Source organism: Embiotoca jacksoni, unplaced genomic scaffold, assembly GCF_022577435.1.
Source record: "Embiotoca jacksoni isolate LCO1_2020_lvr unplaced genomic scaffold, fEmbJac1.0.p SCAF_25, whole genome shotgun sequence".
Lineage (NCBI taxonomy): Eukaryota > Metazoa > Chordata > Actinopteri > Embiotocidae > Embiotoca > Embiotoca jacksoni.
In genome coordinates, this window is record NW_027185376.1 from 6,126,043 (window position 1) to 6,150,715 (window position 24,673).

At 42.5% G+C, this 24,673-nt stretch overlaps 1 protein-coding gene across 1 annotated transcript in view; it reads right to left on the reverse strand.

The window, feature by feature from the left end:
• Positions 1–24,673, reverse strand: part of LOC138204226 (cadherin-12-like) — an 87,437-nt gene that overhangs the window by 13,415 nt on the left and 49,349 nt on the right. The window contains exons 5-8 of the mRNA XM_069159344.1: positions 22,728–22,895; positions 19,802–19,989; positions 6,636–6,889; positions 1,069–1,205 (exon numbers count right to left, since the gene is read on the reverse strand). Coding sequence (XP_069015445.1) covers positions 1,069–1,205; positions 6,636–6,889; positions 19,802–19,989; positions 22,728–22,895 — 747 coding nt within the window. The remainder of the gene's footprint in view (positions 1–1,068; positions 1,206–6,635; positions 6,890–19,801; positions 19,990–22,727; positions 22,896–24,673) is intronic.

Consider the following 24,673-nt stretch of genomic DNA (forward strand, 5'->3'; position numbering starts at 1 on the left):
GGGGAACTGGAGAGGGCGAGATCAGAGCCTGACTCGGCGGGAGGTGATAAGAAAAGAGTAAAACACGTGGGGGAGGCCAAAGTACTCAAAAATGCTCCCTGATGCCGACTTCAACATGCAACGGCCTTGTAAAACTGCCCTCCTCCTCCTCCTCCTTCTCCTCCTCCTCCTCCTCCTCCTCTTACTCCCTCCACGTTTATATCCTTTGAGTCTACCTCATCCTCCAATTTCTTGGCACTTATGCACAAAAGCCACACAAAGAAACGCGCGCACACGCACACACACACATTGAAAACAGAATTAGCATGTCACTGCCATGACCTTGAGGGGAAGTGAGTAATATCAGTTTCCAAGGCGACAATGACTCAAGTTTTAACAGCCCATATTTCACAGTCTGTCCTAATGAATATACGGCGTGTGTAATTTTGATTGAGCACCAGCCTGCCTCCGGGATAATGACTTTGACGGTTCTCAGCAGATTTGATGACTTGATGACGATGGATTTGCTTATTTATCCGGAAATTTGCTCCACTTCCTTCATAAAAACATAATTAGCTTGATGACACGTCTTAAAGCCGCACCGCTTCCATCTCGCTCGCTCTCTCGGCTCACGGCATGCTGGGATGCCACTTGCATCTGCTCGCTGTAAAAACTCGGGGAAAGAGGGTTCACATTTTTTACTGCGCTGTAAGTAAAAGTTGACTCTGGCAAGAAAAGCTCCTTTCCAATGCCAATGTCATGAAATGTGATAAAAAAAAAAAAAAAAAGAAAGAAGAGAAAGAAGGCAGTTAAAAATGAAAACAGAGTTGAAGCAAGTGTGGTGGAGGAGACAATGTCCTGGAGATACATCCTGCCGGGGGGGCCATCATGGTTTATAGTCACATATAAACCTTTCCAGCAAAAATGGGATTGAGTATTGACTCGAGTAAAAGTGTGTTAAATCCTTCACACAGATTATGGCGAGGGTGGGCGGGGTGGTGGTGTGTGTGTGTGTGTGTGTGTGTGGGAGGGGGGGGGGGGGACGCCGATACCGGCATGAATCACCATTGATCTCGTCGTCATACTCACTAAGTTTGGTCGCCACGACGGAGATGTTGTGCTGGGCGATGTTCTCTCGGTCCAGGAGCTCGTTGGTGGAGATCGTGCCCTCCACCGGGTCGATGTCGAAGTAGCTGTCCATGTCGCTCTTCCAGTCGATGGAATACCTGCGAGGAAAATGTTTGTTTAATGTCCGCCTCCATTTTGCGCCATAAACCCCCAGAATTAAACCACCGTGATTCCTGCCTTTGGGCTCATGTATACAAGCTCGGTGTAATGTAATGGTGGCGTCGCCTTCATTACTCATTCTTGAATGGTCATTTCCAGAAAAATGTGCTGAGGATCGCACGTACATTCCAATCTAATAATGGGGCACGTGGAACTTCGGCCTTGCTGAGCAAATGCTTTGCAAGAGGTGTGTGTGTGTGTGTGTGTGTGTGTGTGTGTGTGTGTCGGGGGGGGGGGGGGGTAATTTTTGTCGCCATCAAAACCGAATCAATCTCTCGCGGCTCACGAACAAAAGAAAGGGGATAAAGTGTCGTTCTTTTTGGTGTCAGAGAAACAGATGGTATGATGTCCTCGCTTGTGAAATGCATCTTTGGTCTCATACCCAGTTGCTCTGAATACAAACTATGTAATACAAAAGAGATCTGAAAGCAAAGCACATGCCAGTGACAGCGCCATTCATCACCCCGTGCTATTTGATCTTAAAAGGCGATTTTTCATTAATAATTTTGGGATTGTCGGGGGAGTTTGGTATGAAATAGTTGTTGTTGTTTTTTTATTCCCCTTCACAAATAGGTTAGAGGTTGGGAATTTAGGGCCTTGCTCGTGGGCACTTTAACAGAGCTCGTGCTTAATTTCTCAAGGGGGTGTGAGCCTGGACTTTCCACCTAACGGACAGCCTCTTTTTGACACCATTCTGGCCTCTTTTTTTTTTTCTTTCTTTCTCATGGTGAGTTATTTGATCTTAAAAGACTATTTCTCATGAATATTTATCGTGCTTGTACAACAGAGCCTCAAACTGGACTTGACTCAGTCATTATGAGAAACAGGCCGCGTATCGACAGCCTCGAGTCTTTCTCTGTAATGATAACTCGAACAAAACCACTTCAGTCGAAATTTTTATGAGCTTTGGTTCCATCAAATTTTCTGTTTCAGTTTTGATTTGTGCACGTCCTCTCTTTAGCTGTGTGTGTTGCGCGCAGCCTTGAAGTGAACATGATCGTGTCAAAATAGTTTAGTCGTGAGCCTCTTTGATAAATATTACAGCCAAACTCCCTATCAAGAGTTCAAAAGATCAATGCTTTGCAGTTTTCCCTCAGGGCAAAACGCTTTTTTTTTTTTTTTTTTTTTTTTTGGGGGGGGGGGGGGGGGGGGGGGGGGGGGTTCGGGTTGGTGGTGGTGGTGGTTGGGGAGTATTATTGGATTCAAACTGCTACTGAAGCATACATTTCCCTGTGAGTGTGGCCCAGGGGTCAAAGAGACCAAATCATTACACGAATATTTAACAGTGTTGAAATTCAGTTCAACTCGACAACAAACCCCCTTATCAGCTCACTCTCAGTCTCTCAAACTGAATGGCTAAGATGAAGACAAAAAACCTACATTTTGCATTCATGTGAGACAGAAAACATTCAAAAATAAAACAGTTTTACTTGTAATTGGTCCAATCTCCAAATTAAATAGAAAAGAGCTCATCAACAGCTGTGAGAAATAAATCTCAGATCTAAAGAGTCTACTTAAGCTCAACTCCAAACTGACAGCTGTAGATATGAAAATTAATTACAGCGTTATCTCCTGCTTTGAACTGTGGGGATGTTAATTCACTCCAGTGAACATTACACACAATGCGCAAGGTAATTTAAGAAGGAAAAAAAAAACAACAAGGGAGGTAATGTTTCGGTTTATTTTCCACAGGTTTTGATTTTTATGGTTTATGGTCTTTGTGCAGCAGCGTTTTTTAATGTCCACGACCAACGTGGCTCCTCAAAGTCCTGTGATTTGTGACATTACCATTTTAGACGGAGGGCAAGAGTTCAGTCTGTACAACCCATTCAATCTTTGTGAAGCTCTGTAGAATAGGCGAACAATGCAGTATTCATGAAGACCTTTTGTTTCCCCAGCTGGAGATAACGCCACACTATACCGCTAAATAGCAGAATCAGTAGAGTCTATAGTCTAAAAGCATTATTCCCTATGCATGATGGGTCATTGGCTCTATTGTTTTCAAGTGAAGAATGCAAGGCAGCTCTCTGAAGACGCACAAATGAACAATGTCAGCCGTGGTATTGATGAATATTTAAAGTGCTGGAGACAAAGTGGGGATCCACAAAATAGAGGGCATTAGCTTTTTGTTGAACAAATCTTGGCTTCTGCTCTTCCTCTGTTTTCTCTGGGATGAAATATTCATAAAAAAAACAACTACCGTCCATTGCAACAGGTCGTTTTTTGCTTACATTTTTTGCGTAACACCGCGGCGATTCATCTTCGAAGAACCGTGGCTATAAAACAAAATGTGTCTGAGTAAAAGTAATTAATAGATTTTCGAAAACTAAAAGGTCTCATACATTTTTAAAAATGCACTTCTTTGGTCTTTGCAGAGGACAATCTATTGTTATCCAGCACGGAAATTTCATGGTTGAAAACAGAGCAGTGTGTGTGTGTGTGTGTGTGTGTGTGTGTGTGTGTGCGTGTGCGTGTGCGTGTGTGCGTGTGCGCGTGCGTGCGTGTGTGTGTGTGTGTGTGTGTGTGTGTGTGTGTGCGTGTGCGTGTGCGTGTGTGCGTGTGCGTGTGCGTGTGTGTGTGTGTGTGCAGTGATCGAGAGAGAAAATGAATGACTTGCCTTGAGTATAAATCGGTACTTGAGCATGCCACGTCTATAAAACTGAGTAGTGATGCTTAAATGTTCCACCTGATAATTACCAAGGAGAGAGGAGAGGCGGTGTATTTAGGACTCTTTAAGTTTTGGGACATTGTCATAGATCAGGATACATTTTTGAGTTCTACAAAAGGAGATCAAAACCTAAGGAATTGATTCTAATGTTTGATTTAAAACAGCAGGATTAATTTCAGTCCTTTTGATTTCATGATTAAACTAATGTACTTCAATACTGCATTGTATAAGCCATGTTCTCTTTAGATTTGTTTCCAAAGTAAAATTCAGAGCCATTTACTATCCTACTAATTCCGGATGTGGGTTAAAAATAGAGGCACAGCTTCCTCAGTGTAACGTGGACCACTGAATAAGTGCCATGAAAGAACTAATTCATCCACTTGGCTGTCCTTTGAGTCACAGTGTATCACTCCGCCATTAAGTAATGTCGGTCATCTAAATACACATGCATATATGCATAATATGAATAATGCTATCTGAACGATAAATCTCATCTTTGTATACCTCTGAAAGAGCAAACTCAGTTGCGTGGTAACCACCATGGACGTATTGTAAAAGAATAATTATTTTGAAAACCGATCAAACAATAAGCTCCATAAATCCATAAATGTTTCTTAAATCTGTTTGAGCCTCAGCGGACGGTGAGCAAATAATTTAACCTCATACTTACTCTCATTGAAACAGGTGATCTAAAAATGTGCAGTCAGCACACTCGATGCAACAACTTCAAGACATCAGCTGAAATTTGTTTTTGTTGTTTTTTATGCGACATGCCTGCCTCTGAGCAAAACCTGAATTATCCCACTCGTTTATTCCCATACAATATACAATAAATCTTGCATCTGTGCGTTAAAAGTTAGCTGCAGAACTTACTTTTTAAACTGTTATAGTCATTACCAAACTTAAATCAGAACATCTCTTCACTCTTAAAATTTAGACTGATATGCGAACTCTCATTTTATAAGTGCACCTATTGGGTTCAAAGATGCTCGATGAGGCCACTAATAAAGTGTCAATATTGTCTCCACGTTGCACAATATCAGCAACAAGTGCTGACCTGACCAGCCAGCCAGTGACGCTAACAGGATATTACATGACAGTGTCAAATGTTCTACATGGATTCATTAGTCCTCAAAGTGATGAGTAAAAGTGACAAAACTCTCAAGATTAAAGCTATGATGACATTGATGAATGGGGACCGGAGACAGTGATGAATGTATTAGAGATCTAAAACCTTCAATCACCCGCTGCAGTATCACAGTACTTCTCCCTTTAGCTCTTTTATCCTCAAGAAAATAACACGGGACATTCGGTTCAATAGAGTAGCTTCTCGAGATGGAGATGTAGATTCAGGTCAAGGCCGGCTTCATTCATCATATATGTGTGTTTATCACAGATTACAGTCATGCTAACAACAGGTAACAATGGCATGTTTAGGTGCCAAGAATTTCTAAACTGTGTGTAAGACTATGGTGCGGTTTTTGTCTTTATTTTTTTTATCCTGCTTCTGACATACAGCACATTTGAGCAGTTAAAGATTCCCTCCAGGCATGTTTTAAGATGTAATGTATCTAAACACATTACTTTGAATATTAATTTGTGTCTGGTTTTCCTCCAGAAAAAAACAAAACTTTAATATGGTAAAAATCCTTAAAATAACATCTACTTTAACTCGAAAGTTAAACTACTGGACTCAAGATGTAAAGTCCACCCTCAGTGTACCCTTAGAGAAAAAACAAACAAACATGAATTTCACATGTGCAAAAGCTCACGTGACCTCAAACACGTGATTGTGCACATGTGAAACTTGGTTTTTCATTGTGTAAATGAAGATTCCCATGTGAAAACTTTTCCACATATTTTCCCCTATTTATCATATGTTGCAGCATGTGGTAAACACGGGTCATACATGTGGAAAACATGGGAAACACATGTTTTTTTTCTGTCAGGGTGTGTACACTGAAGGCTTCAAGTTTCTGCCCCATGCATGTTTACATTGAATATTGGACCAAGACTGGCACCGCTGATGTCACAAATCGTGCTCACAGCTCCACCCTTCAAATTGATCAGCCAGAGAAACTTTTCCTCTTTCAAGCTCCTGATTGTAAAAAAACAAAAAACAAAAAAACCTGCCTGCTAGTTTTAAGCTCTGCAGAAACCTCATTCTGCACAGCGAGCTCAAATAATAATAAACAAGACGACATTTTCTGAGCGGAGAGAGACTTTAAGAATGAAGGAGAAGAGAGGTTTAATAATGGATTATATTCGGTCTGTGTGCTAACGTTTTGGGGGAAAGGATAATTTATTAGAATGATCAATTTAAAAGGAAATATGCCACAGAACAGAAAGACTGAGAAGGGTGTGACATACATTTTAACCAGAATTGTAATACCGTGCACAATTGAACTCAATCTGTTATTAAGCATTTTGATGGCCTATTTAGTCCCTCTAAGATTGAGGGTTGTAACTGTTTGCTGGAGAAATCAAAAACCAAACTTAAAAATAAGATTTGAGCAAACGTTTGCTTTGTAGAAGTTTAATTTAAATATATTTGAATGTAAGATTTGCTTTTGATCAATTTTGCCATAAATGATAAGAAATGGAACAAAACTGATTAAAGGGCCACTTCTGATATATCATAACAGCATCGCATAACTCCATGTGCAGTGTACAAGTTTGAGACAGAACAGATCAACTTTACCTGACTGGGCTGCTGCTGGCGTCTAAATCCTGCGCCGTCACCGCTCCAATGATGGTGCCGGCAGGTGTGTCTTCATACACATCCATCACATAGGAGGGCTTATTGAACACCGGCGGCTCATCCACATCCAAAACGTTAATCTTCACTGTTGCCGTGTCTTTGAAGGCCCCAAAGCTGTGAAATCGTGGATCCAGATGAGCGTTGGAAGCATCTACCTTGAAGGTATATGCCTTCTTGGATTCATAGTCCAGGGGCTGCACGGAAAAAAGAAAAAAAAACAGACAACAGCACAGTTGAAGATTACTTTCCAATCATAATTGTGTTCGTACTTCTGCTCCGATTTGCTTTCTCTGGCGTGTTCATCGTGCACGAGCGGAGAGATCCTGAGGAAAATGCTGCAGCTCGACACGAGCGTCAGTGTTGACAGCAGTTTGCCCTCTGCTCATGTTTCTTATTTTACAATTCTTAAGCACAAGTCCCTGCGACTGCTATCGCATGTCAACATCAGCCAGCTCATATCCAACAGTATTTGGGTGATTTCCATTGTTTATGTTGTCACTCAAAACACACTGAAACAGCAGAGTTCTCAGCTTCCTGAAGAGCAGAACCAAAGGAGGCAAAACGCACTTGTAAACAAACACGTGTCGTTACGGACGATGATAGCGTGTGTTTTTTAAAAGATTTATGGAGAGCCTCGAAACGGCAGTCAGTCGTTGAAGACGCGCAGCGAGTCCTGACCAGGTTAATGTTTCGCACCCTCCGAGGGAGACGAGTCAAGCTGCTCTTATTTGGTTCAGCAGAGAACTTCACCCTATTTACAAGAGTTCTCCGAACGCGCACCGTCGGGGGCTCGCGGCGTCGGTTTCTTCCTCCTTCAAGCCTCTGACATATCAGCTCAGGGTCAATTAGTCAAAAGCGAGGGAGGGGTGGGGGTGGGGGGGAGGGGGTGGGGGTGGGGGGGGGGGTTTGGGAATCAGCATCCTCGGCATGTCTGAGGCTGAGGTGTACACATCCGACAGCGATGACACCCGCGCTCGTGCTCCCGCCCGTCTCCTGCCCTCTCATGTGTGACCGACCGTACTCGGCGAGCTCGCAGTCGGTCACGCTCCGCCGGCCCGGAGTCACATGAGAGACATTCCTTTCTGTGTATTTCAAATTGACTAACATATAACCGCTGTTGCAGCCAGTGCTATCTCCCTGCCCCAGGACTTGGGCTTCTCCGGCATGTTTGTTTCAGAAGAACGCCGAGCGAAAACAGCTGGTTAAAAGCCCCGCGAAACGCCGGGTGTAAGAAGAGAGGTGCGGACAATGTTTTGGTTTTGGGTGTGAGATGGATATGACCAATCATCTGTCCGAATTAAACGCCCATGAATTGGCCATCGAATTAAAGTCCAGGGGCTTGAAGTGATCGGAGGCTGTGCAGTCATGATTTCACAGATGATAGCAGATGCTTCTCAAGCCCTCGGTCTCTCCTCCATCGCCATGGTTTTGCGGTCTTGCAGCTACAGCAGGTGTCCATAAAAAGAACAGAAAAAAAGAAAGAAAGAGAGAGAGAGAGCTACGTGAAGGCAAGCCAATCTGAAAGCAATCATTGACCATCAACCACCATGATTGGTTTGATTACAGTGTGCCAGATGCAACTGGGTAGGCACAGTTATACGATCCTTTAACAGGAAATACACTCTGTCCCTTTCAATCACTTTCAAGAGGTGACAACACTGAAGGGAAGACCGAGCTCCCCCTGAAGCAACAGTTGCGTCTGATACCTGCATGTATCGTAGGTGTCATTCAAATGCTGATTACTACAATCAAACGAAGAGGTTTTCTGCCAAATTACACAGAATAAGTAGCCTTGAACGTACAGCGGTCGTTATTTCGGTTTACCGAGCTTCCCGCTGGTTCCCGTGAATTCCAGTTTCAAAAAGGAGCTCGGTGTACCTCGTTTCTCGAAGAGCGAGTTTCATCGGCTGCAGTTGAATGCATCAACAATGAAATAAAAGCTCGCGTTCTGAAGCGTGAATAAAGCAACGTAAATAAAGTACAAATACACGGATACCTAATAATAGGCCCTCTCGCACTGTACATCATACCGGTGCCTGGACTGATGCCTGTAGACAGCCACGCATAGCTCAGCTCAAATAGGTGCACAGGTGGAGAGGGAGGAGGGAAGGCGATGCCAGGGAGGTGGACAGCAGGAGGTGTACACCAGGCCTCATTAGCCAGAGTCTCACTGGGGACGAGGAGAAGCTCCCGCTTTCCATCTCAACATGCTGCGTCACCACAATTAGGATACAGGCCCAAAATTTCACCCTCTATAACTGTCTAATTTTCATGTAATCCTCCGATAGCCGAAGACGTGTGATGGGGAAATGCTCTTTTCACGCACAGACTTTGCCGCAGTTTTGACACAAATCTTCCGGCGTCTCGGTGTTCCAGCTGACAAATGAGTTTGCGTAAAATAATGCCAGGAAAACAGTACGAGCATGAAAATTGCAATTGAGGAGCAGGTCCATTCAGAAATGTTCAGCTGGTTTGATGAGATATTTTGGAGCAATACCAAGATTTTCTTGTATTTATCCCTGTCGGTGTCCGTTTCAAACAGTCACCTTGTTAGAACTCAAATCTGCTGGCTAATTCTCAATTACAAAGCCAAAACGCAGCTTCGTATTTGGTCAAATCTGAGCAGAGACTGGTTTGGTCGACGGTAAGCTCTGGAAATCATCGGCACACTTCCTGCTCCGTTACAGAAGGACAACTTAAAGCTTCAGCAGGAGAGCTATTTGAATGTTTTTTCGTTGTTTTTTTGCATCGCGTTCCCAATTTGAAATTTTAGAGATTTTTTTTTTATAATCGCTTAACTGATTTTTTTTTTAACTGAAGTAAAATCCTTACAGAAAAAAAAACATGTGTTTCCCATGTTTTCCACATGTTGTAATATATGATAACATTGGGAAAAGATGTTTTCACATGCAAATCTACATGGGCTAAACATGTTCAACCATGAAAATGTTCCAAACCCACGTTTCTAATTTTTTTTTGCACATGTGAAATTCATGTGGGTTTTTTTTTGTTTTTTTCTGTAAGAGTTCTCTGGCTCTGGAGTTACTGTTCTCAAGACGATCTCACCGCTCCATTACATATTTGATGTGTACGGAGTTGGAGAGATAGTTTCTTTCACTCGGAGAACCAAGGTTACAATGTAACCTTATGTTCTACGTTGTCTTGAGACCATCTCTCCATCTGCGTACCTATGAAATATGTAGCGGAGTGCGATTTCACTCGGAGAACCGAGGTTACAATGTAACCACATGTTCTCTGCTTTCATAGGGGAGAAATGACCGGTGTTAGTGATGGTTTAACACATTGCTACAAATCACGAACCGCTGCCACTGTCGTGCAAAATCAGCCGAACTGTCACAACATCTCGGTCTGTGAGAGTAATACTTAGCGAAGCAGATGCTTTTATTGCTCGATCATCCTGGAAAATCAGTCAAACTCGTTTTTTTTTGTTTTTTTTTATGACAGCGAGAGGGTGTGTTTTAACATCTTGAAAAGTGTCTGCATTAAATGATTTTGTATATTTTTTCTGACTCATTATAAAACTTAGTTCAGTTGATGAATGGATCCACTGTAGTCCACACTAGGGTAGTCTTTCATCTTTCATCAGGAGTGAAAGGTTCTGATCGCACAGCTCTCATTAAATTGGACTAACGAAAAGAAAGGACGTCACGAGAGCAAAGTTCGGTTCATTTCCTCGACAAATGGAGGACTGACACGGAACGATGCCCGGACAGATATACGATTAACTGTCAAGCAATTTCCACAGATTGATTTACATATTGCGGCTTGGGCGCAAAACAGTAATGTTAAGAGCTTCAGTGCCTTTTAAATGTGTCTGAGACGCGCGATGGTCCAAGTACGTCTGAAATATCTGTTGTTAAATTGGAATAAAATGGGACCAGGAAGGGGTAATGAGAAACTCAGAGTTAATGAGAAGACGTGCTAATGTGTCAACGCTCGACTTAGGGAGAATCAAATCAGATCTGCAGGCCATAGGGGAAATTTCCCAAGAAGGAAAAAAAAAAACGGCCATTCATTCTCAGGCTGCATGTATCATTTTAACTTTTTTTTTTCTCCCCCCCTTTCTCAAGATGACCTACTTATGCACTCAGAACCAGTTCTGTATGGATAAGTATTACCCACATCCACAAATACATCATCCTTAAACAAGTTGCATGCACCTATGCATGTTCAATTACACATTCGAAGTGTCTCATTACAGCCTCAGTTGTTATGCACATTTTATGGGTTACCGCGGACACAACAAGGAAGTGTATCAACGAAGGAATTTGTAAGGAGGACAGACCGAGTTCCTCTCATGTCAGTGCTGCTGCTCTTCAACATCACAACAGAACACACTTGAAATTCTAGACATGGTGCTGCACCCTTTGATATGTAAATGTGCACCTTCATTGCACTGGCAGTGATACTGAATGAAGGAACTTTTTTTTTTTTTTTTTTTCATCTTGCCAATTGAACCTGTTATGTTCCAAGGGAATTTGTTAATTTAGGACAAGGGACTAATCACTGCATCACAGTCTCACAGGTACAGTATTAGATTTTACACACTTAAAAAAAAGAAGAAAAAAAAGTCCTTACATCGTCAGATTCACACGTGTGAACGCAGAACAATGGATGTGACGATCTTGTACCGAGATATTTTTAAGGGCAAGTCCAAAAACTGAAAAATCTATTTCTCGCTCAGCTGTTATGTCGGTGTCTTGTCCCTCCCTCGGAGCTCTCTCCTCTCTCTGTACAGCGTAAAGTGTTAGTTGCAGCTGTTTTTTGTTTTTTTTTCTTTCCTGCTCGGTGGTTATTTTTGGGGATAGGAGAAGCAGGATGATATGCATATTTAATAGGTTCTCAGTTTGTTTGTGTGTTCAGTTCAGTATTACAATAGCAGAGTTCAATACTATTCTCAAACCTCAGATGCGCTCACACGCTAATGCAGAGGTTAGTTTCCTGCCAATAACTGTGATTTAATCCAGTCTTCCGCCTTGAAGAATCACAGAGAGGACCATTAGCAAACCGATTCCATGTGTATGTGCTAAACACATGCATCACCTGAAGAGGCTGAAGACTGCAGCATTGTTTAATCTGTGATATGCAGCGCAGCCCCTAAATCCACTTAACCGCAGTATTATACATTTACAATACCACTTATGAATCATTTACACCCCCTTCTATGATTTATCTACTGCGAGCGTGTCAAAGCTAAGCCAAACATGCCTGGAATATCAGACGTTTCTAATTGTAGTAGCGTGAGCCAACATAATTTTCTCCAAACAGTAAATTTTAGGCAATGACTGGATGCTTAATTTCAGACCAAAAACCTTCTGATCCCACATGACAGCAGCCATTATTGAAAGTATAAAGAAAATGCAGGCTGGCTTGCAGTAAGCTCTAATACTCCTAACAACGCTCAGTAAGCTAAACGTTTTATTTTCTCGGAAGCAAAGCCGCTTCCAAGCAAAAAAATTCCACTGAGATTCTGAGATATGCAATTATGTCTGAACGGTTTCAGTCTGGCCTGATATCTCTGTTTGGGATTGAGTGACTTCTTCATAAGGTCACTGCAGTCGTTGAGTGACAGTTCAGCAAAACAAAAAAAATCTGCCACGTGGATGAACACTTAGGACCTCGAGCCACTGTTGTGCCATCAGCAGTCGACTGACCACAGAGAGCACAAAGAGCTTATCATCAGCAGTGAAAAAGCGCACATGCCCAAGAGAGCCATTTCATGTCGCTCTGAATACCAGGGGGTCCTAACACTGTGGAGAAGAGATGCCCACTTTATTGTCCTGCCATCAGTCACATCGGTTTGTGTCCTTGGCTGCCTCAAAGCATCTCCATCCCTCCGGTGCTCACAACAGTGGACTGCCATCTGAGAGCCTTTGCCAGCAGCCCTGTCCACACCGCAGTTGAGAGGAGTGACTGTGAAAGACTCGCACTGCCACTCTTAATAGGACGGGGTTAGCCATGGGATGAGCCCCGAGACACCAGTTTAATCTATTACACCCACGCCTCCTCGGGCCACCGGAGAGACGGCACTTCATCGACTCCCAGCACGACCTCACCCTCCCTCGCCCTTTATCACTCCGTCTCCTCGTTTTCCTCCTTTTGCACTCGTCCGCTCACAATACACGGAATATTGCAGATGTGCCCCCCCCCCCCCCCCCCCCCCACCACCACCACCACCACCACCCTCATCCCCCACCTCCATCCCTGCTCAGCCTCTCGGTGAGGTGTTATTCGCCTGTGCTGGCCACCTGAATCTCCTGCTGCTCTGAGGTATTGTTTCCTCCTTTCCCTCCGGTCTTTTGACTCCTTTCACACTGGGGCCTAAAATAACTCATTCCACCTCCCACTGCAACATTCAACACTGCAATCAATAGATTAGTTTCAACTCTCGTCTTTGCACAGGACACAGTTGGTCTCGTGCCACTGGATGGGCTCTGAAAGTAAATGGCATTTTTGTTTTGTTTTATTCTATGAAATACTGCAATTACCCCGCAGCAATATATATATATATATATATATAGTATGTGTGTGTCAAGCATTTTTACAGGATAAGGACATGTTTTTATTTTACGATTAATGTCCTTGTAGCTGTAAACTTTGTTAAACCACTGTCCACTGTGTTTGGTATTCAATCAACATTCTCCACCTTTTTCTGGCCTTCAGTCAACTTTTTCAGTTTGTTCATTACTTTTGTCATTTGAGCATCAGATTTTTTTGTTTTTTTTCCTTCCTAGTAGTATCTCAGCAAGATTGAGCAACGCAGTAGCAACATTCATTCTCGTAATTTACTGTTTAAACAGCCCAGTAATGACATGTCTGATGGAGAAATTAGACTGCAGTCACTTTATGGCATTAGTAAAATTAAGTCCCTAATTGATGGCAGGAAGGATGAAAAAGACTTCTCGTCTCCGCGCTGTCAATTCACTCCGGGGAAAATCTGAATACGGCTATTTCTGAGCGATCCAGGCAATCAGTGGCATTTCTTTTGTTTGTGATCAGTTTTGCACTCTTCTGGTGACAAACTCTTTGTTTTGTATTTAAATGCCATGCTACACTATAGCATTAATTACATGAACACGCTGTTCTTGTAAAGCAGGAAAAAAATTCCTCCTTTATGCAAGCTGGATGACTCATTGGTCCTTTTTTTTTAGCGTTACCCGATGAATACGAAATCTTAAAAGAAATCGGTTTGCAGCAGTAAAACATTATTTGTATATACGTGCAGTCATCAAGCCCCTCTTGAGTCGGTGCGCTCCATCTTCACTCTAGTCTTTTCCTGTCTCTGTCCGTGGTGCTGAAACATTCAAGCTTGTCCCTGACTCTGTCAGAAATGAGTCCTTTGGTCACTGATTTGCTATTCACTGTATTACCATAAGTTGTACTTTATACTGAGCACTCAACTGAGATTCCTGACAAAGGTAGTAGTTATTTTTGCATCTATAAATGTGACATTGTAGGATTGTACATGCAATGGACACTACACGCTTTGTTCACTTGTGGGAATTTGAAAACTCGGATAATAATGACATTTCAGGCAGAAAACTGGAAGATATTTGTCCCTCAGTTTCTTAAAAACCAATGTGAACGTCCTAACAATCACCAACTAATCCCAATTGAAGACAGCAACAACCTAGCAACCACTAACCCCCTTAAACTGACAGAACCAATGTAGTATTAAAGCTTAGGGAGAAAAATCACTCTGCTATATGAGTTTTATTTTCTTATTCACACCCTCGTACTGGCAGAGCTCCAGTTCCAGGTGTTGGCCAGGCCACCGGGAGCGGGAGGGGTTCGGTGTCTTGCTGTGTCAATCCTGTAATTTATGGACCTGCTCCATTATTATCAGCTCCAGAAAATCACAGCAACCAATCCTGATTAAGAAAGTAACGAGGCATCAAACACCACCTCAGAAAATAACATCTTAGCCGAACGCTGAAGAAAACCTGTTAATATATTTTCTAACTGAACACTTGTGGTTGACAACAATTTAGAGTTCACAAGTCACCTGCACTTCTCTACAGTTGTTTTTTTGAACCCCCCTCTCCGACACTCGGGGGCGATGGATTTGGAAGCGGTGCCAGGAGGTCTGCAGCAAACGCTCTTTATTCGATGCACAGTGGCGGCCGGGGGCATTCAGTTTGTACAGCGGAGGAGATAGACCTGTATTAAAATTGATTCCCTGAATGTGAGCTGGCAAATATTATGCCACACAAGCTGTCATTAAACAATGGGTGCTCCTTTAGGCTCACAACAGCACATTTCAATTACGCATATCTGCTATCTTTTCTCCTCCCGAGAGAAGTTAAATAACATGCAAATGGACAAACAGCACTTGATCTGACTGAAAAACGAGTTCACCAAAGCAAAAACCAACAAGGTTATCATGCTGAATCTCTGAATGTCTGGGAGTGCTATTTATGCTTTCCATACATTTTAATGCAGCTGTGTACCTCTACATGCTTTTTCTTGTACAGTACTTTGCTCTGTGTTCACACATTTGTCTGCATGTTTCCCTGGGAATTCATTGGTGGATTTACCTATTGTCTCCCATAATCTTATGTGTTGCAGATGGAATGTGCAAACCCCCTGAATGCCTCTGTGCCCCCCCTCCCCCCTGTATCAGCAGACTGGGAAACAGATGATCATCCTTTGAACCCATTACTCAGCCTGATCCTCTTATCATAACCAACCTTCCCGAGTCTCTAATTTGGGGTCTGCCAAACTCTGCTCTGAGCACAATGTGGCTTTCGTCTCTGTCCCGCTGTGTGTTTTTTTTTTTCTTCTTCTTCTTTTTTTGGTGTGTGTGTGTGTGCGAGGGAGGAAAGTCAAAAGAGAAAGAAGGTGACAGAGAGAGAGAGAGAGTAGGAGGAGGAGAGGGGTACAGAGAGGGAGGCTGTCTGCACACATTTGCACACCTGTCTCTGGGGATATTCCACCAATCTGAAATAAGACAAGTCTGTGGGAGGGTCAGTATTCTGGGAACACAGTGAACAACTCATAAAGGCTTCATCTCTGGCTACATATACTCCCCGACCACCTTTCCAAAGCACAGCACATTCTTTCTCATCTCTCTCTCCTTCTGTCCATGTCCTGCTAATATCCCTCTCCTCATGGGTAAGAGCACATGTTTTTTGGTAAATTACCCTGTGTGGGGAGGGGTGTGTGTGTGTGTGTGTGGGGGGGGGGGGCTTGGTCAGTTGCAGGGGCTCAGAGTGTCCCCCATCAACACTGGCTTTATGCAGCAGCCTGCCGCTGCAGGGAGTACAACACAATGCCTCATTGTTGTTATGGCAGCATATCAAACACAGGAAGTAAAACAATAAGATGAACCTAACCATCCATCAAGGGCTTACACGATTTAAACAAATAACTGTCTTCATTTACATCAGAATTGCTTGCCTTCTCATTTTGTTATTCAATTACTGTCAATGAGAAGGTCACTATACAATGATCTATAGCTATAAGCACTATTCACACACACACACACACACACACACACACACACACACACACACACACACACACATGCAGGATTTACACACAGAGGTTCGCACGTGTTCATGCACACATGCAACGCAGCGAACTGAGGGAGCTCTTACACGAAGCAAGGAATCAATTACTCACTGAGCTGCATATTTTTGGCGATCAAAGGATCGCACACCTTTGTGTACTTGTGTGCCGGGGCTTGTACTAAAAATGTACCAGTTAATGAATACCTCAGTCTGATACATGAGAGAAACAAAGGCAGATTTGCATTCCTCCAAAGAACACTTTAGACACTTACATCAGAGATAGCCTGAAAGGCACAAAAACAGGTAGAGTTTATTTTTTCTTTCCTGTTAATTTTGCAATCAGATGAAATACTGCATGTGCTGTGTGCCTGAATGAAACACGAGACAAAAAACATTTGTGTTTTAACTCCTTAAAAGCACTTTGTTGGCAGAGGAGGCAGGATTTAATGAGAAAGCCACTTTTTTGGGGGGATCTTTCAGAAGTGCATTTGCATATAAAGCTGGGAAGTTGTGGGAGATGTTTTTATTAAGAAAGTTTGAGGTTCTCTGGAGAAGAAAAAAATCTAATTGACGGTATTATGTTCTGACATCCAACATAAAAGCTGATTTTATTTCCTGTTGTGTATTACTTTGAGTGAGGAATTGTATGACTGCAACAAAATCCACCAACAGTGATTAAAGTAATGGTAAATAACAAGATTTGCTCTCATCAAAATTATTGCTGGCCTGATGGTGAAGCTGAGCGAGTTGTTAGTGAAGCTGTAGCTCATCTGTTACATTTTCCTGCAAAATATTTGCATGTGTATTTTCAACAACAGTATGTTTTTGAAACAATGACAGAAATCTCTGATGCCGACATGTTTCCCAAAACCTCATTTTACAGTCAGGGGAAATAAGAATATCCATTGCAGAAAAAATGAATCCATCTCATGCATGCATCAGAGCACTGCTTCCAAAAAATCCTCACTTTCTGACATTTACATTTTTTTTTGCCTTCTCAATATTGCAGAGATATTTTGTGTTTTTTGAATTATGCAAACTTAGCATTTCTTTGCACTTTTTTTTTCTTTCTTTCTCCCGCGTCTCAATACCAGTGACAACAAATGCTATTTAAACTCACCACAGGGGTCTGCTGCCTGCCGCCAAAGGGAAACTACAGAATGAAATACGGAGGTGTAAATGTTCATTGGCTGGTGTGAGCGAGAGGAGCACAATAGCACAATGAAAGCTTACACTTCTGCATGTTTGCCTGTGTGTGTGTGTGTGTGTGTGTGTGTGTGTGTGTGTGTGTGTGTGTGTGTGTGTGAGAGAGCAAGATACATTCCAAATGTGCACATCTGTGCAGTAACTTCCACACATTATGCTGCTTAACTGTTACATGACACACTCGGAGACGCCGAGCCGAACGGCACGTCAGCTGCTGCAGTGATACTGACATGATGTGTTTTAGTAGAAGGCTGGCAGACGTGTGGAGGCGTTTCTGTTATTCAGCGGTGGCTACAAATGGCTGTTAAAGGTTTTTGTAAACTGCGGAAAAACAACATACTGCACCGTGTTGTTTACTAACCTGTCTGGCCTGTAACGCTTGATGCACTCCAGACAGATTTGGAGAGGCGAACAGATTCTTCAGTACGCACACGACTGTGATTCTGACTCTGATTATTACGGCCAAATGTCGGCAAGGAATAAGTCTAATGGGAATTTCATTGAAATATAATTCTATTAATGTGCTCTTTGTTCCTGCTGGACTTGACCTGTGATTAGGCATACCTTTTAAGAGTTGCCCCCCCCACAAACCTAAACGAGACAAATCTTTTAGTCTCTGCCCATGCAGCACTCACACATGCACATTACCCACTCACTGTCAGAGAGCCCAACGCTTTCAATGCCCAAAGAGAAATAATATCCTGCTCCTGCTTTCTACAAAGCCTTGTGGGTTGACGGATGGATATTATTTCAATTTAGAAGGTTTGGATTGACTGTATGTAAGAGTAGACGTAGCTTCCGGCTCTGAAAAATGAGGCCGATGCGGAAGTGCCTTAAGCTGCAATACCACCGAGTGCCACTAGAGGTCGGCTCCAAAAAGCATCCGTCTTTTGAACCAGTCTCATAAAATTCTGTCAATAAAATTTCTTCACGAGTTATCTCGGTGTTGTTGGCTAGAGTTTCTCCTTCTTACTGGTTTTCTGGAGGTGAAAATAATCCCTCATTAATTAGAAAATAAACCTCAAAAAGCTGTGTTTTTGGGGGCGTGTCTGTTTGATTGACAAGCCTGCGATGGAGTCAGTTTACGTCTATTGGTGGGCGGGATGTAGCATCGTCTGGTTTCCAATCAGATCAGTCAGATCCATCGCTCGCTCCTCCCCCAGCTCGTCCAAATATGGTCACTTCCTGCTCCAAACCGCTCCAAACTATTAAGATGGCGCCGCAATGAGGGGGAAACTTTTAATGGGGAGGTTTTTACTTGATAAACCAAAACAACATGAGTACATTATAAAAACTAACATTACGACTGATGTAGAAATTCACTAGTTTTTCAGTGTAGCAGTTACGGAGTTCACACTCCATTACTCCGTGTCCTCTTATCCACGTTTAAAATTGATATGATTATTAATGTGAATGTTTAGAGAACTCCACTGTGGTATATTTGAAATGAAATGAAATATCCATCACTTCTTAATTCGCTCCCAAGGTCCTTAGGACATAAGATCGTGATGGTATTTAAGTATGAATGGGATGAATTTTGGAGCCCAACTTTTTAATTTTTTAATATATAGGCAAAAGTAATAATTGATTGCACAATAAGTCTTATTATAGCCCAGTTTTTTAGTAGATTAGGACCCATTGCACCAGCTGGGCCGCTCTATTTCTCTTTCTAATTTTAGTCTGTGGCTGTAATGTCCTTTTTCCTCACCTCTGGCAGTTGCAGGTCCCCCTTGAAAATGAGATGATAGATCTCAAAGGGTTTATCCTGGGAGTAATAAATTACTCTAATATCACTCGCGCTTTTGTGCCACTTGCCATTTTGTGAAGTGATATCACGGCCCTGCAAATGCTATATGTGGTAAAAGTTGGTATTAAACTGTGATTTTTTTTCTTTCCTTTTTTTTGCTCCATGGTTCAAGGCAAGTACAACCAAAGATCAGGACCTTTTGCTGTGGGTCACAATGCAATGGATGTATTAATCCATTTAGCAAAAAAGAACATATGGCATAGTTAATGAGGCGTGACATGCTGAGCGAAAGCTTTATATAGCACAAGCGCTCAGAGAGACTCGTGCCGTTGGTCCGAGTTCTGCTTGAAGCCAATGGGCAGCAAGGACTCAAACAGAGAGCCACATCACGCGACGGAAAGATCACAGCTTCAGCCCTCACATGTCCTGCTAATACAGCATTGTGCAGCATCACTAATTGTCCCTTTACTTCATTGTATATCTTATTTTATGTATCTGAATATTTTCATTTAAAAGCGACTTCCTCCACTCAGGGATCTTGTTTCTGTCAATGAGGGAAAACATGTAATATTCCAGATGAGAATTTACCATTCATGTTTTTTGTTTCTGAGATTTCGTACCCTTTTGAGAATGATGATCCCCTCTTGGTTGTGTTCATTAGTGGTGATGTCGAACATGGCTCCTCCGTCACCCGGCACGATGGTGTACTCCACTTCGGCGTTTCTCCCGATGTCCAGGTCGTGAGCTTTGATTCTCCCGACCGCAGACCCCACCGAAGACGACTCGGGAACCCTTAGGTGAAAGAAACCTGTCGACAAACAAATATCAGACGGGACTCATTCGTTATCATCACTTGACATCGGATGGAAATACAGAGCGCCTCACATCCTCGGTCCTTTACGTCTTCTCTCGCCCACCCGGTGATGTCTTATCCACCCACAGGCAAAGCAGCCAGATACTTCCTCTGTCTGAAGTCAAGCCCGTGGCTATAGGCATGATATTATTCAACTTAGTCGTGTTTGGACATCAAGGCCGCTCAGCACCTTGTAATTGGCCGGCTCAACCTGTAAAACCATCACAACACCGAGAGTCCAAGGAGCTTTGATTCTACCAACAGCAGAGATCACTGCTGAGGACTTGGGAGGAAATCTACAAACAAACAGACTGACTGAAGATCACTTCCACCTGCGACTGGATGAACTAAAATCTGGCGTTACGCTTCTCTTCACTCTCTGAGGTGACCGTCTGTTTGAACATCACTTTCTGTTTGTGCCAGGGAAATAAAAAACATCTTCCTGTTGCCTTCACCTGGTGACATCACAGAGGTTTGTCGTGCTATTCATCTACACCTAAAAGCATCAAAATAATTCTCGGGACTTGGAAATGTTTCCGGGTAATTACGCCTCTGATTATATCTTCACAATCACATTAGTTCAAGTAATGTCAGGGAATCAGCGTGGGATTCATTTGGAGCTTTCATTTTAAAAGCAGTGCTGTGTCATAAGGCTACACAGAGGACAATTCATTCTGACTGAATGAGTGAAATTCGGTGAGTGCATCTAATCAGTGAAGCTCTGGTACCTGACCACTGGGTCCATTGTGTCTCTTTAATTATGCAAATTCCTAACATACTGCTGAAACAGCGGGAAAAAAAAATCAGCTAAGACCAATTTAAGAAGATTTATTCTTTGGAATTTCAATGATTTCGGCCTTCATTTTACATTTTAACAAAATACATGAACTTGAGCTGAAGGATGGATGCATTGAGGACGGCACGTTGAAAAGGAAGGCGACCTTCTAAGGACGACACTTTCTTTTTTGTTGTTGGAAAATAAATATACTGAAACAAAACCAAAACACGCATCTTTGCTTTGGGTGTCGGAAATATTTCCAAATCAATTTAGCTAATAATCAGTGCAATATTATACAACAAGTAGTTCAGACCCAGAGATCTGATTGGTCAACTGTAATTTGGAAGATGCTCAAATCAGCAAAAGTAGAATTGAATCTCATATAATATGCAATATAATATTGTTTTGAGTTGTTATAGGTCTATTAAATGGGACCCATTTGGCAAAATCAGGTCTCTTTTGGTCCTTATTTTGTCGCTCCGAGCGGCGGCTAGGTGCTAAAATCGGTGCTAAAATCTTAGCATCACTGAAGTTTTTACCTCCTTGTATAATTATTCTTAATTGGAGATGTTATTGCATTCTTCATTTCCTCCATTTTACTGCAGATGGTTGGTAGTTTTTTTGTGTGTTGATCCGAGGGCTGTCAGAGAAAAGCTGCGGCCTCTGGATGAATCTGAGGTGCTATACTGTCAATAAATAAATAATCAAGTTCTTTTAAGGACATGCATTCAAGTCTTTTTAAGGTTGACATCCATTCAAGGATAGGACTTGAACTTTTGTTGTTGTTGTTGTTGTTGTTGTTGGTGTTTGCCTCAGGGCCAAAGAGTTGCAGGTTATTAGAGGCTACAGCTGTTGCGGCTCTGTCAGTGGTTTAACAAGCCTCTCGGACGATTCAGTTGAGCCAGATGCAGGTATGATACACCACTATTAGTAAATTACATCTGCAGGTTCAGAGGATTGACGGTTCACTGATACGTAATCTCTAACGACAAGGGAGGAAAAAGACAGATGTGTGGTGGATTTATACTGTACAGCAGTATGATAATGTAAACTACATCATTTGATTAGTTGTTGTTTTTTTACCACCACACATTTTGCCGCTCCATAGAAAGGAAAAAAGTGAGGAAGACAAAGAGAGGATTTGAGACAGGGCACAGGAGCCAGCAGGCACGGCCCAAACCTCTGTTGCTGTGACAGCATTATGGAAATATCATCTTTTTCTCGCAGCCAAAGGAGCTTGACCGTCTGACTGCCTTGTATTTACATTCAGAGGAGGCCACTCAGTGTCACCTCAAACTACCTGAAAGGACTGCATCAATACAAAACAGTGTTTTTGCTTTCCTGTCGTACACTCGCTGTTTTGAATGGAAAACATTTTGTACACAGTTTAATTTATTTATGCTCGGTATATGTTGAGAAGCTTTCACAGATCAAAGATTTTTAGCGCATTGTGTTGCATGTTTTTGATTCCAGCTTTGGTTTTTAGATGACCTGGTACAATCGAATTAATCTGGTTTAGCAGTTTATATCAAAATACTGACTAAAATACAATTATTTAAATACAGTGACTCAATCCCTGTTGCAGCACCAACATGCCCAAATCTGATCTAAATATAGAACGATGCCCCACGAGCCGAATAACAGCAACCCCGCTTTATTTGCCAGGAGTAGTAGCTGTAGATGCAATCATGCTAAATAAACAGGCCACTGCTTACTGCGCATAATGACAAATAATGAAAACCAATTACAACGAGTAGATATGATGAATACCCCCTGCCCTGTGGTAATTGCACGGTGTTTATATCATTATCTAAAACGTGCGTAAGGTCACCGGCATCGTTATTGTTTGCCAAAAATGAGAGTTGTTAAGCAGGCATTATATTCAAATCTTCATTTTCTATAAGTGGGAACTCACTTTTCGAGAACCTGGGCGGGTTATCGTTGACATCGCTGAGGGTGATGTTGATGGTGGTGGTCCCGGCCAGCCCCCCCAGCTGGCCCCCCATGTCCTTGGCCTGGATTAATACTTGGTACTGTTCCTTCATCTCTCTGTCCATATTGGGCAAGGCTGTCTTTATAACCCCTGGTGTGCAGTGAGATTTATGAGAAATACAGATCATAAAGAGGAGAGACAGAGATAGTGAGATTAAAAAGAAAAGACAAAAGGAAAGAGCGGTAAAAGGAATGTTAGAAACACGTTTGATGCACAATTTACTTACAACATGCACAATATATTTCCACCTAAGTGGCTCAGTCTCGTGAAGTAAGGCTGTGCGCACGTGCCAAGGCTGAAATAGAGGTCATCTCACAAACTGGAAACACTTGACATTCAATGGGGAGCTCTGGTGAAGCCATACAATGATTCACTTGAGGATCAGAGACCCTGAGATCAGAGAGCGTTTGTACTGCAGATTAATTGCCAGGTCAGTGGGAGGTTGGCGGGGTAAAAAGAAGCAGGCAGCATAGGTGGGTCTACACTTTCCCCTTCCTCTTATTCCATTTTACATGGTGAGGATTTCACATTTTGATCCACAAACTCCCACTGTGTGTAAATCCAAAATCAAAGCCTACGAATATTTTTCAAATTTCTCAGTTTTTTTTGTTTTTTTTTTTGGTGGGGAGGTGTGGGGTGTGTGTGGGGGGGGGGGGGGTGTCTGTGTGACATCCACGGTGATTTATGAATGTTGTTGTTGCTGCCCCCCTCCTCCCCTTCTCCACCTTTCACCCCCCCCCCCCCCCCCCCCCCCAGTGTTTATTTCCCTTGTTTGGAGATAGCTGTACACCCAGCAGGGCCAACATTTGCTTTAAGTGAGATTTCTTTTTCTTTTTTTTCCAGCATCATTTTTGAAATACAGTCACAGTGTGTGCTCTGTAAAGCTCGGGGATGAGCAGCATAATCAGCTACAGATTCCACCATATCTGGCTGTGTGATATGTATGAACCTATTTTCATATGCTTTGAACTGTCCCAGATAGCAAGCCAACAACAGCCCACTACCAGCAAACACCAGTGATGTGAAGGTGTTTCAGATTTAGTAGCAGTCATCTACCAACTCCCCCCCCACCTCCCGTTGCCACGCCACCACCTTATTACTGGCATTCTCCTCCCATGACACCCTATTTAAGCAAAGTGTGTATAAATAAGGTGGAAGCAACCAACACAGTTTGTGTACTCAGCAACAAATCTGTATTGTGATATTTATCTCCTACTGATCTGAGTTTAAGGCACCAGCTGGCAGTTTGCTGACAAACACTGGCAGCAACGACACAGCAGATAACTGTCTTGTAATGGTGTTTAACTGTCTTTTACAAAATTTACAAAAGGGATGCCATGAGGAGCAGCCATATTTAAAATTATAATTGAAATGTTGTATCTGGTTTTCCACACGATCATTTTGCGATTTTTTTTTTTTAATATTTGAACCGTCTATGATATTTGAATGCCTGTAGATAATGGTGAATGCTTGATGTTAGAGCTGCTTGATTTATGCACAGTGTTTGATTCAAACTGCCCCTTACTTCATGCCTGTCAAATAAATAATTCAGTCTGTACAGGAGAACACATGTCCTGTTGTGGCACGCTGATTTGTAGCGTGCCTCAGGGGTCGATTCTGAGACCTATTTCATTCTTCTGATATATGCTTGCACTGGTACACATTATGTTATACATACTGATTAGAAGACACTCAATCATCTCGCTCAAGAACGATGACCCAGATAACTTTATTTCACTGTAAGATTGCCTCACTGGAATATCCAGGTACACATAAAACAGAGACCTGGTATCACGACAGAGCGTGAAACAGACACACCCATCCAATACAGCAAAACGTCAGATAGCTGCGCTTGCCGATGTCTCGGC